General features: G+C 39.7%; 1 protein-coding gene across 3 annotated transcripts in view; it reads left to right on the forward strand.

The window, feature by feature from the left end:
- Window positions 1-676: 676 nt before the first annotated feature.
- The window catches only part of dclk1a (doublecortin-like kinase 1a), a 64,622-nt gene continuing 46,877 nt past the window's right edge, over window positions 677-18,421 (forward strand). Inside the window, exons 1-3 of one of the 3 annotated variants that reach the window (XM_042498805.2) lie at window positions 677-944; window positions 1,455-1,850; window positions 3,754-4,103. In XM_042498805.2, coding sequence (XP_042354739.1) covers window positions 1,490-1,850; window positions 3,754-4,103 — 711 coding nt within the window. In that variant the 5' untranslated portion in view covers window positions 677-944; window positions 1,455-1,489. Of the gene's footprint in view, window positions 945-1,130; window positions 1,851-3,753; window positions 4,104-18,421 lie in introns of those variants that run through there. The other 2 variants (XM_088088253.1, XM_088088252.1) reach the window with 2 other exon arrangements.

Here is an 18,421-nt window from a genome sequence, read left to right on the forward strand (position 1 = left end):
GATTGACAAGTTTCCATCACATGAATACAGATATATGGCACAGTAAACTTGGTTTGTTCAGGTTGCAAAAACTTTGGGGAACAAGTTTAATTAAATATGTCATTTTTAAGTTGCAACAACTTCACAAAATCATGTAATTATCACAAAATTGTGAGTAAACTCAACAAATATATATATATAAAGAAAACATTAATTAAGAATAAAAGTTATATTAACTTACATTTTTCAAGCCAATCGGTTTCCTAAATTTTTCTTTTCATAAAATCAACTTGTCAGATTTTACAGTGTAGATCATTTGTAATGTAAATGACAAGTCTATGATCAGAGAGATGTCTTTTTTTTTTTGCCACTGAAATACTAACAAAATACAGAAAAAAATACTTATTTTGATTGCTGCTATTCCTAATTGGGCATCAAAGTGATTTGGCTTGAAGCACTTAAATTGCCATAAAAGAGATCGACCCCCAGCTGACGCGTGTCTTCGGGGGCTGGGGGGTGCTGGTTGCAGGACCAGCAGCACCCCCTAGCACGAGTGGGAAGCGTGGGTTTGCATCCTAATGAGGGGCAAGGGTGGGTAAAGGGGGGGGCGCTGAATGAAAATCACGACAGTGACGTGGAGGAGGAGAGAGGAGGTGGGTGAAAAGAGAATGGGAGGGGAAACAGCTGCTGCCTAGTTCATTCCCAGTCCAGCCTCTGCTTGCTTCTCGCTTACACACATAAACACACACATACACACAGACACACACTGGTGTTTGGTGGTGGTGGGGCACTTCAGCCGGACAACAAAGGAACGCACAGGGGAGCTCACTGCAGCCAGGAGAGCATCACACGCTACCAGCATCCTGTGTCATAGATATTTAACTATTTTTTTTCATTTCTACTGGGAAATAAAGCATCAGTCAGACTGGAGGTGACCGTCACAGAAGCGTTAATTGCTCACGTAGGTAAGCAACGTCATCCTCGTCAACTGATATGAAAGTGAGTAATTCTTAAACATGTCATTTCCACCATTGTCTTATTGAAACAGACTTCTCGTAACGATCTTAAAAGTAGAAAGTGTATTTTAGCGATTGTTATGGGTCGCAGTTTGATGTTAGGCAGCTCCTGGTTAAGACTGCTGTTCGTCCGGCTGCGCGTGGAGGTTGTGAATATTTATAAAGAGGAAAATTAATAGGCTATTATTGATTCGTGACTGGCGCTCTCTCTCCATCCATCTGCGCCTCAAAGCAACTCAGGCGCACTCTGACAGGCAGTCGTCATGAGGCATGCTGTCCGCTGCTCGGCTTAAGAGCACTTAATCTGTCATTAGGGAGTTATTTTCAGACAGAGCACCAGCACCGGACACCGGCTGGCTACTTTACCGGCCGACCAAACCTCTCCTCGCTCCTTGTTTTTGTTTACTTCCTCGGCAGTGAAAACTTTTCACCGCAGCCTCTCCTGTGTGTCCCCCGCAGACAGTACGGCCGTACTTGTGAGCCTCAGCAGCGAGATGGAGATGGAGCACTTCGACGACCGGGACAAAGGTCAGAGACACGGCCGCTCCAGTGCGAAGATGAACGGGGTGCCGAGTCCCACGCACAGTGCCCACTGCAGCCTGTACCGGACCCGAACCCTGAAGACTCTGACCGCGGAGAAGAGAGCCAAGAAGGTCCGCTTCTACCGCAACGGAGACCGGTACTTCAACGGGATAGTGTACGCCATCTCCATAGACAGGTTCCGGACCTTTGACGCGCTGCTGGCGGACCTGACCCGCTCCCTGTCCGACAACGTCAACCTGCCGCAGGGCGTCCGGACCATCTACACCCTAGATGGATGCAAGAAGATCACCAGTATTGATCAACTGATAGAAGGTGGGTAGCTTACACAGCATTATAACACTCGAGACTAAACTTGCAGGTTTTGTGAGCCTCTCATGCACCTGGACCAGGACTGTTGCTGACCATTTGGGTGCCCTAAACAAAATTACTTCGGTGCCCCCAAACCTATCCAAAACAAACAAACAAATGTTTAGGAGTACTTTTAACTACAATAAATCGAAGAAACATACAGTGGGTGCCGGATATTAATAGCATGTCCAAAAGATGTTAAATTTTAGTTGGAATCGAAATTGTGCTAACAACATTTCAAATGTCCAAAGATGTTAGAATTTCATGTTGTGTGGTTGTTAACATTATGAAATTTTGCAGAATTTCATATTGAATTTGATTTAATGTTATCATTCTACGTGAAGATGACGGTGGCATGAGACGTTTTGAAGACGTTGTATTTCTGCTATTAAACAACGCCACATAACCTGTTGATACGTGAGTGAATTTCTTTTAAAAACATGGGAAAAAGGCAATGAGGCAACAACACAGAAAATACCAAGAGATTAGTAAAAACGTTATATGAAAATTACCTGAAAATAAGATAATAAAGAAAAGTAAAAAAAACAACAACAAACAAACAAGAAAATGACTTGGGGGGGAAAAAGTATAGAGAATGTTAAAATATATTTAAAAATGTCTTTCTGTATCATAATTTTAAATATGTAATCATAATTATTATAAATATAGTATTCTGAAAATTTTCCTTGGTTTTTGATACTTTCTAGTAATTTCCCACCCTTTTTAAAAATGGATCAAATTGCTCATTGCTTTTTTCTCTATGCTTTTGAAAGAAATCAAACCAGTTTGCTCAAGGGTTATATAGCTTATGAGAGGGGAATGAATGCAGCAGAAGAAAGCTGATGTTGAACCAGGTTTAAATCAACAAAATATCAACAAAATCAACAATATATCAACGTTATCTGATGTCAGTATTCTATTTTAAATTGAAGTTGGCAGTAGTTGTTGTCCTGGCATTGAATTTTGGTCACCCAACCTCACAATCAGAATTCAGCCAATGATGTTGGTGGCCAGCTGGGATATTCATTATTGTTATTACACATAAGTATACAATCAAAGTATATATTAAACTGTAAAACAAACTATACAACAGGCAACAAAACATACACAAATAGTCCCAACTCATTCCCTTATCAGCATCTATAATAATGTCTGTCTCTACATCTCTTCCTCTAAAAGAGCAAACACTGTCTCACATGTCAGCTGCCATGTTGTATGATCTTAACCTGCTCACTGTTGTGTTGAATGAAGTAACAAAGCTATGAAAAATGTGAAGTGAACCGTTTTTTACTGCCAGGTTTAAAATCAGGCTTAACAAGGGCACATTTTATGGGCACAGCTCTATAAAACTGGCTAAGCACACTGCAGATTATTATTATGAGGATTATATCACACATTTGGTGTCCATATGGTGATACAGACATATGTTTCAGCTCAGATTAGCTCTCTGTTGATCTGTTTTACTCTGTAAGAAGTGACATGGCAAAAGCCCCGGATGTTGTCTTTGGTTGATATGTGATATGACAGTATAGGAACCATATAAAGCCTATAATAAGTATGAAGGAAAGCAGTAAAATATGCCATATCAGTAAATTTTACCTTTTAATCTCTTTAGTAGTGTATTGTGCTGCCTGCTACTAGAATAATAGTGCTGTTGCATAGTTAAGAAATGTTGCACAGAGCAAAGTATTATGCTTCTGTACTTGCTTCCTATCTTTATTCTCTGTATTCTGTCATATTCTTCACCAAACTTGCTCTCTCTTTATAGAGATTCTCATCTCTTTTGTAATTTCTAGAGTTCATCTAATTTCTTCACATTTTCCTGTAAGGAATCTCTCATTGCTTCTCCTCCCCTCAACCCCATCAGGTGACAGCTATGTGTGCAGCTCCATCGAAGCTTACAAAAAGTTGGATTACACGAAAAACGTGAACCCCAACTGGTCAGTGAACGTCAAGGCCTCGGCCGCATCCTCGCGTGGGCCTCCTTCCCTGGGCAGCGCCAAGGCTGGTGCGGCCGAGAGCCGCGAAATCAAGGACTTTATACGTCCAAAGCTTGTGACGGTGGTGCGGAGTGGAGTGAAGCCCCGCAAGGCTGTGAGGATCCTGCTGAACAAGAAGACGGCCCATTCCTACGAACAAGTCCTGACTGACATTACCGATGCCATCAAGCTTGACTCAGGGGTGGTGAAGAAGATCTACACCCTGGAGGGCAAACTGGTGAGAAATCTCAAAAACATTATCATCATTGTTGTTTTTATGGTTGAAGAGGGTAAACAGCCCATTTTGTAAGCATTTGTTAGAGTTGTGGAGGGCAACACTAAGCCTTTTTCTGGTATTTGGCCTATTTTTGCTGGCATTGCTGATTGTCTGCCTGCATTTTTGGTAGCAAAAGTTTCTAAAGCTTCCTGTTTGAATGAGGTCTCTGGTGATGTTTTGTTGCAAGTGTCACACATGATGAGTGGTTCCACTGAAAGAAATAGACCAGACACTGAGACAAGAGAAAGTTTTTGTATTGCTGTTTTGACATGCAATAGAAAGACTCAAAATCACAGTGACTAACAGCTGTTGTTCTTTCATGAAGGCTGTGATGATGCTGGAAGAGGGGAAACAAAGATCAACAGGCTGATAGGGAGAATCAAAAAGGCTAAATATTTCAAGACCGTGCTCTCATTTTTCTTTCATGACCCTTTTATGAATGAAGAGACGTTTGTGTCCCCGTTCGCTGCCAGAGCTGTGGCGAGAACGAGTGACACAGAGACCGCAAAAAGGGTCGAGAGAAGGTAGAGATGAAAGAAATCTATGAATGGAGTCTGGGTTCTCACCCACGCTGCAGTGATGTGTGCCAGAGCTTTGCCTCCGAACACAGAGATAAATCAGAGTCACGGCCCCCTTGAAAGTCCACCCACCTATTCTGCTCCCTCTATCAGCTGTGGAGGGAGATGCTATAAAAAGACCAAAACAGTACTGTACATGTATATACAGTATGCATGGACCCGTATTTTCCACTAGAGCACTAAAATGGATGTGGAAATGGCTCTAAACTTGGCCTGTGCTGCTGTTGAATGAGGTCAAACACACTCTCCGTGCTGGCACATGTCCATGTTTGTGTGTATTTGTTAAAGAGGGGAGAGAAAGACGGTGTCTCTGCCAGCATGTCAAGGTTTCAGGTTGTATGCGAGACTTATGTTAGCGCTCTTGTCTCTTCCTGTTTGCCTCTGTGTCACCTCTCACTCTCTCAAGCCACCTCCCATCTGCCTCTCACTGGGTCACATTGTAGCTCCAAGTCATTGAATGTAGCGACACTAGAACCACTTCTCTCCTGGCAGCAGCATCAGAACGACGCCATTATTTTGAAACAGATTGCGTTTGACGTTGAGGGCGTCCTGCCATTTTGTGTCGCGCAGCAGTAATCATCTCCTAAATGGCCAATTTGTGACTCATCCTTATGAATATGCTCTTTGCCCCATGAGCTTTCCATCCTTAATTGCCAGCTTAGTGCTCAGTGTTAGCATTTATCCCACTTCTAAACATTAATCTTCATGTGTTGGCACTAGCATGTCCTGTCTCTGAAGCCATGCAGTCTATTTAATCATCCACTGTTAACCCATTAAGAAGTCATTCCAGATTTCCTGCCCTGACCTGCTGTCAGATCCCAGCACCAGCCAATAAAATCCCAGGATCAGGTTTTTCCTTGAGAAACCTCCTGTTCGGGATTAAACTCACGCTTTTGCACAACTAACTCTGTGGTTGCCAATGGTTACGATTATCTTGGAGATTACACAATAAATGCTGCTCTTGCCCTCTGCGATTGGAAGTAAGACTATTATGGTCATGCTATTTTTAGACATAGTATTGATTGGGCCTGTAGGCATGGTAACACGCTCACTGCCAAATTGGCTGGGTTGGGCTGAGTGCAGAACCAACTCTTTTTCTTTTTTTTTGTGTATATGTGTGTGGGTGAGTTTGTGATTATGTTATTATGAAAACAGAAAAGTGCGGAGTGAAGGACTGCAAAGAAAGATGGGAATTAATATTGATGAAACAGATTCAAACATGTGTGTTTAATGCATGAGAGGAAATCCTGGACAAGAGCTGAACAGCCTCCTGTTTCTGAATAGGTGAAAGGTCTCAGGAAACATTACAGTAGATAAGCTTGAAGCAAATTTAAACCCCCAAGGAAATGTGGTTAATCCATGTTAACTTGAGCATTACAGAGAGAGAGAATCAGGCTCAGTAAAACTGAAAAAAAAAAAAAACACATTACACATTACATAACCTGTGCCTAGAACTGCATCTGATTAAAAACATCATAACAATAACACACTTACACAAGGAAGGAACGATGAATAGTGAGCAAACTGTATATTAATGACACTTGAATATACATTATTGAATATCAGGAGTGTGCTAAAGGTAATTACCTGAGTGCACAGTGGGATAAGGTTACTTTGAGGGTTAAGTAGAGTACGTGTGTGCGTACACGTTTTTGTGTGTGTGGGCTGCTGCCGTCAGTTGAGCTGTGTCAGTCATGGAGCCCACGGCAGAAGTAGGTTTCTGGGCCTGACTGCCAGTTATGTTGAGTCCCAGCAGAGCTGCAGAGCCTAGAGAGAGAGAGCATATGAGCACCGGAGCTCAGCCTTCCTTGCTTTCATTAACCCCAGTAATGAGGCCAGAGACAGTGGGGCAGGATGTATGTGCATTCACAAAACCATTTTCTTTGTTTTCTGTGTGTCTTCAGTTGTTCCAAAGCATTTCAACAGCTTGCCATATATAAACTCCTTTTAGAGTTATTTTGATACAGATCCCAGTATCGGAAGTGTCTCCGATATTGTCTAAAATGCTGGATTGGATGTCAGCGAATATGCGAGTCTTTGCACTGATCTGATACCACATAATTTTGTAATAAACCTGAGAGTAGTGTCACACCTGGATAAAACATGGGTTTTCACAGAAATCAATTATTTGTTGCCTACAAAGCATGCACTGTGCAAAAATATGTGAATCCTAGAATAGTGAAGGAATGGCCTGCCTTACTCTGCCTCTGATCGGCTAACCCTGACCAATCCCATTCCTCTTGAACCCAACCAATCCAGACAATGAAGGCAATGAGTGCTTCTCATAGAGACAGAGTGTATTTATGTCCCGCCCCCACTGGGGGGGGGTGGTGACAGTCTATTGCTCTTTATTGATTGCCTTCTTGACGTTTACGTCTGCTAGCAAACAGAAAAATGGCAAAAAGCTGCCGTGTGATGGGATGCACTAACAACTGTGAAAAAAACCCAGAGCTAAGTTTTTATGAGCCGATGAACAAAAACAAAACTGGCTTTTAAGAGAACAAAAGTGGATACAGAAGTTAGCGATCAGCAGAGAGAATGGGAGGAAACTGTGGGATCCTGACACTCAAGTGTACCCCGAGCAGCAAATATTTTACTAATCTGACCAGACAAATTGTAGAGCCAACTATGGTTTTTCTTCTAATAAGGTGCTAAAATTATCCCTTGATCTGCAGATATCTTGTGTTTTTAGCAAGCTACAGGCATTTTTTTAAGCCTGTCAGCCCTTTTTGCATATATTTGTATATTTTTTACACAGGGTTTAACCTGGGCCATGTCATACAACACTGATAAAAAATCATGTCACATCCATACAGGGTTAGTAAATAGCTTTTGATTTTTTTAATGGAATGGGATCAGTACTCGGTTTGGGCCCATATGCAAGTCCAGATATGGGAATCGGTATTGGGAAGGAAAAAAATGGGATCGTACAAGCTCAATTTTCTTTTACATAATTTGTTTTATTTATTTATTTATTTATTTATTTTCAAAAGTTCATTTGGGTTCAAAAATACTGCAGCCAAGTGTGCTGAGATGAGTAATGGATTATGTTTTTGGTATTTGAAGTTTGGATAAGAGTTCAGCTGAGTCTGTTTTCAGCTGCAATTGCATCTGTCAGTCCTCGTATTATGTGTGTGTGTGTGTGTGTGTGTGTGTGTGTGTGTGTGTGTGTGTGTGTGTGTGTGTGTGTGTGTGTGTGTGCGTGTGTGTATACTGTATGAGTGTGCACTAGGTCTTTTTAATTCTATTTTCAAATAGATAACTGAGTTAAAGTTTTGATACCAAAACAATACTGTTTATGATAACTTGCTTGAAGGAGCATATTTCTACCAAACCCTTTTTCTTATTTTACAAACCCAAACTTCTCAAACATTAAATGTTGTCTAAACACAAGCAACCACAGAAGAACTTTGCCAAATGAAACACAGAATATAACTGCCAAAATAACATGTTATACTGTATGTCAGCTATGGAAATTAGACTCCAGGCATTCAGTGCCATTTTTAGCACTTGATTTCTGCTATGAGCACATTTCAGCAAAAAAATTCTCGCCTGCATGTTTGCTAAAATAAGGTTTAGATGTTTGTTATTACAGCATTTGGCAGTATCCTGCGAGAACTGATAATGATAATGAGATGGGGATAGAGAGGAGATGACATATGGCAGGCTGATGAATGATTCCCTGTGAGCATCTGATACATGACATATACTCGTCTGCCCACTTTACCCATGGGGAGCTTACTCTACTGTGATCCTTCTGGATATCGTATTTCTGTCTGTAACACGAGCAACTGTGTGAGAAAGAATATATCAAGTTTCACCTCCACTGTCATATTGATTCTGTCACTGTCTCAGGTCTCTCTGATAGGGGATATTTTTAGCTCTGCCCCCTCTCCTGTGGGGGTTACCACAACTTCATTTTTCTCGGCAGGCTCCTCACCTTGGCCAGTTTCTATGATGATTTGATCTAGTTGCCTAGAAACCGTCCGACCTGCTGTGATGTCATACAGTAACACAATGTGATGGTGTGGCTGGATTGGTCTGATAGAAGATAAACGACCCGTAAGTGGCTTAGAGCACGGACATGGCTGGCCTATTAATACATGTAAGCTCTGTTTACACACACAGACACAGACACGCACACACACAGACACTTTGTCGGACCCCAGCTGCCAGCCTTGAGCCTTCCTAGGCTCACGCACACTTGGGCAGGGGTAGTGACATACGCTTTTTTTAATGGACTCATCTAGATTTCTGCTCATGCATCAGTAGCCATTAACTGTAGGCGATTATCAACCAGTGCATGAAGTGAGGCCACTTAGTCTTCTCTAAGGTTGATTGCATTCTGTTTTTGAGTATCTCATTAATGAGCTCCTTTGGTGCATCAGAGTGTTTAGCATGGACAAAAGCTACGATTCCCACAATGACCGCCTATGCTAAAAATACATCTTAAACACTTTCAATCCATCCAAATGCCAAACATTTCTCCCTCATAAAGGGTACTTTGCCGATTTTCAACCAGCTTTGTGTCATGTGGGTCGTATGTGCAAATTAGCGCTGATAAACTTTCCACCATCTTAACAGAGTACACTCTGCTACTCCAAGAGTGCAGTGCTCTGTGAAACCGAATGGTTGTCTGAAATTTGCAAATGGCCCAGTTTGTGCCGGAGTGAGCTCCAGCACTCAGAGTGAGTTTCCAAACACACCCCAAAGTTCTGTTACTGCACTACCTATTTCTTGCCTGAAATGTTTTGGGAAACAGATTTTAGGTTGACTGTTTGGCTGAAATATGAGGATCTGTGAACAGGAAGTGGGTGCCATACTGTTTCATGTACTGTAAAAATGGAGGCCGAAAAAACTGAAATCAAATGATAAAACTAAGTAGCGCTGATCAATTCTAAACCACATTCTGTTACTGCGTTGCCTATTTCTTGCCTAAAATGTTTCAGTTCAGAAACATGCTTTAGCTTACCATTCAACTGTAATACAAAATTGTTTCTTACCAGCCAGCCTTCATGGTGTCAAACTGACAAGTTCGCATTATGTCACCTAGCCTTTATTGCGCCGTTGTGGCGCAGTGCATTCTGGTAGATGTAGATTTTCTACCTCTTAAGCAAAAGTGAATACCTCAGTCCTTTTTTTTTTAAAAGTATTTTTTGTCTTTCTACTGCAGACAGCCTAGTTTATTATTAAGACCATCTTTCCAGCAGTGAATATGAAAAATACTTCTTTAAGTAAAGCCTCACAGAGTGGCTGGCATGGCTGTAGACATATATTCTTCCTTTTATTGCACATACATACATACATACATACATACATACATATATATATATATTTACTCCAAACTGGTTCACCTTGACAATTTTAGAGATAAACTGACCTTGCTGGAGCTGCTTGTTGTCTCATGCATGGAAATGCTTATGGCCTTAATTGCATATATTGCTTCTTGCCTCTTCAACTTAATGTGATAAGTCCTTTTGGCAACATTCCTAATTGTAAACAAGATGCTTTAGACTTCATGTCCTTTTCTGTCAAGCATTATTTTTACCTTGACATGTTTTCACACTAATTAAATCAAGGTTATATGTAGGAGGAGAGTGTGCATGAACCACTTGTTCACTATCTGCAGTGCAGCTCTCACTTCTCAAACCGCATTGTTGGCCTGTTCTCCTTTTTGGCAAGGCTGAAGAGCTTTTAATATCCTTTTATCTTCGGTTTTCTCTGCAGCCTCCTTCTTCTCTCTGTGTCTCCCATTTTATTTTCATTTTCTCTCCACCAATCACCGTGTCTGTTTCTCTCTCCATCTGCGTCATTATTCCTCCTCTTATATAATGTTTAGCTTTCAACAAATTTGCTCTCATCACATCCATCAGCCATCCATGCTTTGTTTGATCTTTGATCTCTCACCTTCCTCTCCTACATTTCTCTCAGACTGTCTTTTGCTGTCAACTTGCCATTGTTTTTACGGCTATTTAGTCCCCATTTAATTAGCACACTCGGCATGCACCCTCAAATCCTAGAGCTGCAACATATGGCATTGCTCTGTCTCCCTTGTTCTCTGTCCCTCCCTCTCTCCTCCCCCTTCTCTGTCTCTCTCTATGTCTCTCTGCCACCCCAATCCACCGTAATTTTTCATCTTTCAGTTTTCTCAGTTTGTTCATCACTTTTTTTCCTACATTTGTTCCCTCCCTGTCCTCCTCTCCTCATTGGCCTGCATCCAGCTCTGCAGGGACTGAGTGCTACAGCAATTACTTTAAAAAACATGAAATATCAAAACATATTATAAAGTGCAGGGATTACTTTCTGCTCATATGCAAAGCATCTAGCTGTTTTTTAATCTTAATTTGATGGATTGTGTGATGATGATGTCACTTTTTGTTCTGCAGAGGAGGATTGTGGGAAGCAAAGTCCATCTGCTCCTGCTGATTTGCTGAGTCACAGCTACTCAGCACAGCATGGAGTGTGTGTGGAGGAGGAGTGTGTGAATGTGTGTCATGCACCTAGTTTGCAGTGATTTTGCTACTATATGGTGTATCAACAGTCAACGATCGATATCAAATCAGTAGAAATTTTAAGATTAAGCAGCTGTTCTTGTGTGTAAACAGTGTATTCAGGATATGCTGTTGGTTGATTGGTCTTTCTGTCTCTCTGTCTCGGTTTCAGCCAGTCTGTTAGCTTGTGTGTCTCTGTTTACCAGCAGAGAGTGACTGTGGCAGATTGGAGGGCTGTCTGTAGTCAGAGGACCCGCTGCCAAATTAGGATCGATGGCAGACGTTTCCAGCACTGGCAGACTGTTGAAAACCGAGTCACACCACAACTTCATCACACATACTGTCTGACTAATGCACTCTCTCTCTAATCTCTCTCAACCCAATCTGCATCTGAAAGATTGTGTCCCAGCTTTGTGCTTTTAGTTGCTTAAAGAGCAGGACCAACTCGACCCTCACAGGTTTTTTGTGATCATGACTCTGTGTGGGAGGCGCTGAGATGCCAGGTTGCAAACATTAGAAGGTGTAAACTTCTCCAAGCCAATTGGAAGGTGTAAGTGTTTTGCTTTGCTAACACTTTGGATTTTGTACCATCTTTAACATTTCAAGCACTTCAGTGACCCACTTTGAGAAAGTACATAGCAAATTCTTGTACTGCGCCATTTTGAACTACTATAAAATTCCTGCATCTGTAGAGTTGCAACTTCTATAAACACAACCTCTAATAATAAAAAAAAGCTATCAAATAAAGTTGTAGTTATTAACCTCAAAGATCAGCTAAGTTCATTCTGTGTGTTTGCTTTTTTTTAGTACCTTGTATTCTACTTTACTTTACTTTACTTTACTGATTAAAATTTGGTGACCAAAGGTCACAAAACATGTTTTTAGCCATAACTTAAGAATTAATTGTGGCAAAATTTCATTCAAATGTTTAAAAGGATAAAATCGGGATTACAATATCTCAGAAGGTCAAAGGTTGGCTTGCATAATGATCTGCAAAAACACATCTCTGCTCCATTATTAAACATATTATCTCAGGAAGAGAAGGGGAGACATTTGATCAGATACTCAATTAGTGACACTAATCGTGGGTGCCCCTTGCGTAGGCATACAACCGCAAAGCAGTAAATCCATTAAAAAAATAAAAATAAAAATCTGTAAATCTTTATATCTACACAGCATTTAATGCTTAAGATTGAAAAATAGTATAGTTTACTATATTTTTAAAAATATTATCACTATTATTATTATTATTATTATTATTATTATTATTATTATTATTATCTTCATCATCATTATTATTGTTGTTGTTGCTGTTTTTACCAGTTTTCAAATGTAGAGTACATGTACTGCACATTCAAAATGGGGCACGTTTTGCCATCCCTCAGTTAAACTGGGCAGTAACCTTTGTTGTATTGCTTAAAGACCCAAAATTATTTGCTGATTTATAAATTAGTCAATAATTGGAAAATTGAAAAAAAAAGTGCCAAAAAAAATCCTTCCTTTCAGCTCTCAAATGTAAATATTTGCTAGTTTTCTTTCTCTTCTGTGATAGGCAATTGAACAGCTGTAGGTTTTGAACTGTTTGTCGGACAAAACAAGACATCTGAATGCAGAATAATGGATCATGAAAACAATCATTAGTTGCAGCTGTCATCCTTGTATAGAGGTCAGTTAACTAAACTAAGAAGCAAACATACAAACAAACTCAGCCACCCACAATCCTCCTGCCTTCTCTTCACACAGTATTATGTGCGTGTGCTTCTGTCAGTGCTCCCTCGTGTATCCTGTGTACTTACACCTTCAGCTGCTCCTTAATGTAGTATAGTCATTATATTTTTGCACACACACGCTCATGCATGCACACATCCTTGGAAATGGATTAAAGCCAACATACTGAATGGGGGAGAGAGATCAATGTGGGGGAGATGAAAGAAACAAGTGATGGAATGAGGTTGGAGGAGAGAGACAGAAAGAGACAGATAAAAGCAAGACAGCATGACAAGACAACAGAGATGGGGTGAAACTGAGGAGACCCTAAAAAAATGGAGAGAAAAGGCCTGGAAGAGGGAAAGGAAGTTGAAGTTAGTGCCATGTTGTGTCCGATTTATGTCCTTATGGGAGCTGTGCTGCATAATTTCTGATTTTTTATTCATGATTGGCTCCCTTTAGACACATGAAGGACAGGAAAAAGCAGCAACACTCTGAGAGAAACACAGATACAGCTCCAAAAGAAAGTTTGCTCTCCCCCCATGGAGAGCAGAAGCTGTTACATAAGTTGTTATGCAACAGAGCAGCCAGTCTGCTGTGCTGGTTTGAGGCGAACGCAGTAACACCAGTGCCAACTCAGCCCGCTGCACAGTTAATTGGCCTCACGTCACCGCTGCTCTCTTTTCCTCTATTTGTTTTTATTTTGTGCTCTTCTTGACTTCCCTCGTTTCCTGGCTCTTGCTGTCTTTCTCCATCACCTCTCTGTCAGTTGTCAGCGTGCAGCACGCTGATTGAGGCAGCAGGAAGGCATGCGGCGTGTGCATTCTCCCTCGGGGATGCAGATGGTTTTATCCTTACCTATTGCCTCTTTCAGATCGATTTCTGCCTTCCTTCTCGCCATGACTCTTTGCCTGCCTGTGTCTCTGTGTCTCCCTTTGGCCCAAGATGAGATTACTTAAAGTCCTTTAGAGAGCAAGGAAATGTATTTTGTCAGTTTCATTTTGAGAGTGAGAGCAAGAGTTTTTCCTGCAGATATTTTGATATGCTATATATTCCTGACAGTGACAAGGAATTTGTTTCAGGGGGTTGTAACCCTACAGAGCCTCCAGTAGCAGCTGGCAGCATATCTCAAGGGCTGTACAGGAGTCGGATTGGTCTTTGGGCTCTAATGCAGCCATGATAGATACCAGTGAATGTCTTATGACAAAAGTGTGTATGTGGTAATACTTGTGATCATGTGATCATCACAATAATACAGTACATAAAGATATAATCATACAGACTCATACTTGAAGTAAATGTAGGTAGATAGATTGATTGGTAGATAAATTGATTGATTGATCGATTTAAATTTTTATTTCACACGTTAATGAAACAATAAAAAAAAGTAAAAGTAAAAAATCTATATACAGTATATGTGCGCACACACACACACACACATAAAAACACAATATATAAGATAATCCTTTATTAGTCCCACAGTGGGGAAATTTCCAAATAAATATATTTAAATAAACAAGCCTTATATACTTATGAACCTATTTAATCCTACCCCATCCCCCATAATGAAAATTAACTCTGTCTGTCTGTCTAGAAATATATCTATCTATAAATCTATAAAAACACATCAACATTGACCTGTTTTTAAACAAATTTATATAACATGACAACTATCATTCAAAAACAGCAAAGAATAGACATAAACATAAAACATACAATAAACATACAATAATACTTAAAACTCTCTGTTGTAAATGAATGTCAAACTCATTTTGTTATATTGATTATGTTCCCACCCCTAGGCCACTGCATGCAATTCCAAAAAAAACAAAAAACAACTGATGTCTGTTGCCGCCCTGACACACTGCTGCACAAATTTTAAAGCTCTGTCAGTCAGTTTTACGTCTTTACCTCAGACGCTCCTCTTGTTTACAACAAGCCCTTTGCCCTTTCTGTTTCTGTCTTGTATCAATACACCCACCTGTTACTATGTCAGTCTGCCTGTCTATCAGTATCCATCCTTCTGTCTCCTTGGTCTCTCAGTGGTTAGTGTTTCAGAGCAACATGATGTGCCTTGCTGGCCAGCTGCAGTCGATTCAGCACCATGGACAGCTCCACTGAGCTTATCTCCCCTGTCAGGGACAGCTCTTCCCTCCAAAATGTAGTCTTTCCATGGGCAGGATAATGTTGACCTCACCGTGTCCTCTGTGTAACCACTGTGAGTCCATTGTGGCGCAGGAGATTAGTGGCTGAGTCTCCAATCTCTTTTGTTTTTTTCTTTTCCTGGCTCTGTAGCCGTCTGTTTGTTTTTGTCTCAGAGAAATGCCTCTGCGTCTTATCAGATAAAAAACAAGCTTAAGAACACAAATACACACAAAACAGTTGAATTGGGCTGTTTTCAGTGTATAGTAATCAGACTGTATGAAAATAATAGATGTAGCAACAATAACCCCACCTATCTTTACCTATTGGTTTGTGGACTGTTGCTTAAATGCCTCCAATTTGGCATTTTGGCTGTTGCCATCTTGGATTTTTGGAACCAAAAATGACCTGAGGTGACCTTATTTGGATGAGAGTGAGGAGCTGTGGAGAGGCCTTGCAGACAGCCTGCCAGTCAAAGTGTCCCTGCCCTTAATTGTGCATAACTTAAGTCTTAATCAAATTTAAACAGGCAAGTTAAATAAAAATTCACCGACTTGCAATTGTCATGAAGGGGGACATTAGATTTAGAGACCAAAATTGCATTTTGTACCAGGCTGTAAATATATTTATTTCTGCTGTTAAGTTATACATTTTAACAGAGGGATCTATGGGGATTCAACCTGTTTTGGAGCCAGCCTCAAGTGGCCATCTGCTTTAGCTGCATTTTTGAGTAACCCTTTGATTATTAATCAAAGGGTTATTCAGTCTATAAAATGAATAAAAATAGAAAAAAAACATTCTATCACAAATTCCTAAAGCCAGTGCTAAACATTTTTTTTTGTCCAACCAGCCTAAAATCCAAAGATACTCAGTCTGACAGCAAATCCTCACATCCTCAAAAACACATCAACATTGACCTGTTTTTAAACAAATTTATATAACATGACAACTTTTAAGTATTTGCTGGGCTGAAACCAGCAAATACTTAAAATTGTCCTTGATAAATGACAATTATACAAATTGTTGATTCATTTTTTGTTGATCAACTAATCATTTTATTGTTCTAACACTAACTGTAACTACCTGAACTGATGCTTATTTTCCCTTCACACATTTACACTTCAATTAACTCTCTGAGTAGCTTTCAGGAACTCCCACTACAAAGTGAGGAGCTGACAGATGAGTCCTCAAGTACACCTGAAGTCTGACAGGGAGACAGAAATAGCCTATCTAAATGAGTGGAGTCAGCAGTGTTGTCACTGATCATTTATTCCCAGAAGTTGATTCTCAGGAGCTGCTGGCGAGAAGCAGACAGTCAGTTTGAACACAAAAAGCTGAGATTCTGCACCACTGGGGTGCATGTGCGTGCGTGTGTGCGTGCGAGAGTGTGTGTGTGTGTGTGTGTGTGTGTGTGTGTGTGTGTGTGTGCAGCTATCTAGTGATTCTTACAAAATAGCAGCTGAGATTGGACATATGGCTCTATATGTTCATGTGCTTTTTTTTTTTTTTTTTTACTGTTGCAGCTGTTGGTCTCTTTCCACACATTTGCTCTCGTGTCCCTGAGCATCTCAACTAAATCTCTGCACAGCAGCTCCACAGTTATCCCTCATGACATACACCAAACAAAGAACCACTCAGATATTATATACCTGACATATTGCTTTGCAGAGACCCACATTTAAAATGCTTTAATCTGTCTGCTGCTGCGGTCGGCTTACTCACATTCCTCAAGTTTCTGTGTGTTTCACATGTTGATGTTTGACAGGGTTCCTACACACAAGACATATTAAATCTAAGACTTTTTAATACTTTCAAATGCCGCTCAGAATGAAGTTAAAGACAAATTTTACAAATATGAAAATTTACGAAAAACAAAAGCATGAAACTAAATCAGTCAGTTAGTATTAAGCATAAATTTGTCCAGTGTTTATAGTAACATAAAAGCTCCAGTTAAAAAGTCTGATTATCTTTTTAAAAATGCTAAAACAAACACATGGAAAATATATTATCAGAAAAGTGTCCACTTGGTTTGTCTTAAAAAATAGAAATAAAACAAACAAAACTTAAATTTGTCATTTGATTGGATGTTGTACATCTGTTGTTGGTTCCTCTTTCCTTATTTACATGATGGTAATGCAAGAGCCATGCCTTAAATTATTTAAAGGTTAGTTAATACAAATTATTCAGAGATTTTACAATGCAACATCAGAAAAAAAAATCAATGAATCAAATCCTTTTTTTTCTCACATTTTTAAGACTTTTGAAAGATTGATTATGAAAATTTTAGTACCAATTAAGGCCATATTTTTACATAAATAAATCAAATCACTTTACCATTGCCTATCTCTCTATCGCTTTAGCTGTTTGATGTTTGACTTAAAATTCGAGGGATCATTATGTCTACACCAATATGACTAAAGTCTGAGAAATTGTCATCAAGCTTGTCTATTACTCTGCTTTTTTCTGGTGGTGAATATTTGTTGTTTGAATTGCCTGTAAATCTCTCCACATCATGTGGTTATTAAACAGTGCCACCATGTGGCAGCAGTGATTGCGTGCCTCAGTTTGTGATCCACCTTTGCACTACAAATAATATGACTTGCAGCACCACGTCTGCCCCAAAATAAATTGATTGCTTGAATGTGAACAGTATTTAATCACAGTGAAACTTAGAAAGAGAGGAAGAACAAAGAGGGAGAAACGGTCACTATAGTAGCTGTTTGTCGATTCTACACTAGGTGGCGTAGTCAGAACATGAATGGGTTTACTGAGAAACATTCATAGTGAGGAATCACTTGTGTGTAACACATGTTCAGGAGGATATGTTTATCACATTTATAAGAGGTTGCTCTTTTTTGAAGTTATATCTTTTTGTACAAGCCTGGCTGTGTTATTCTTGTTTTAATGGAATTATTTTTTGCTAAATATAAAAAAAAATGTGTTTTTCCCTTTGCTAAAAATAGCAACTTGGAAAGAAATATTCCACAAATAACAAGAAATCAATAGATTTAGAATTTCTTTTTTTTAAACTAGGAAAAGTGTCAACATTAAAAAGAAAAAAGCTAGAAAAAAGCTAGGGATAAACAATTATTATAATTTGAAAGCACTTTTTCAAATGTCATTACTTTTTTATACTTAAACTTTCCTTTCTTTATTTTTATTTTTATTTTTATTTTTTTTTTTATTAATGGGTAATTCTTTCTTTCATGGCTCATTGCCCTCTTCTCATTTTTTTTTGAAAGAAATCAAGCAAGTTTGCTCAGGTTTCAAAGGGTTAAGATGTGACACATAACTTGTAAACCTGTCAAACATCTGTCTTGTTCCAGCAGTCTTGATTCTGTTTCCCTCCAAACCAAAATAC

This window comes from Plectropomus leopardus, chromosome 15, assembly GCF_026936395.1.
Source record: "Plectropomus leopardus strain MGB_pleo_1.0 chromosome 15, ASM2693639v1, whole genome shotgun sequence".
NCBI lineage: Eukaryota > Metazoa > Chordata > Actinopteri > Perciformes > Serranidae > Plectropomus > Plectropomus leopardus.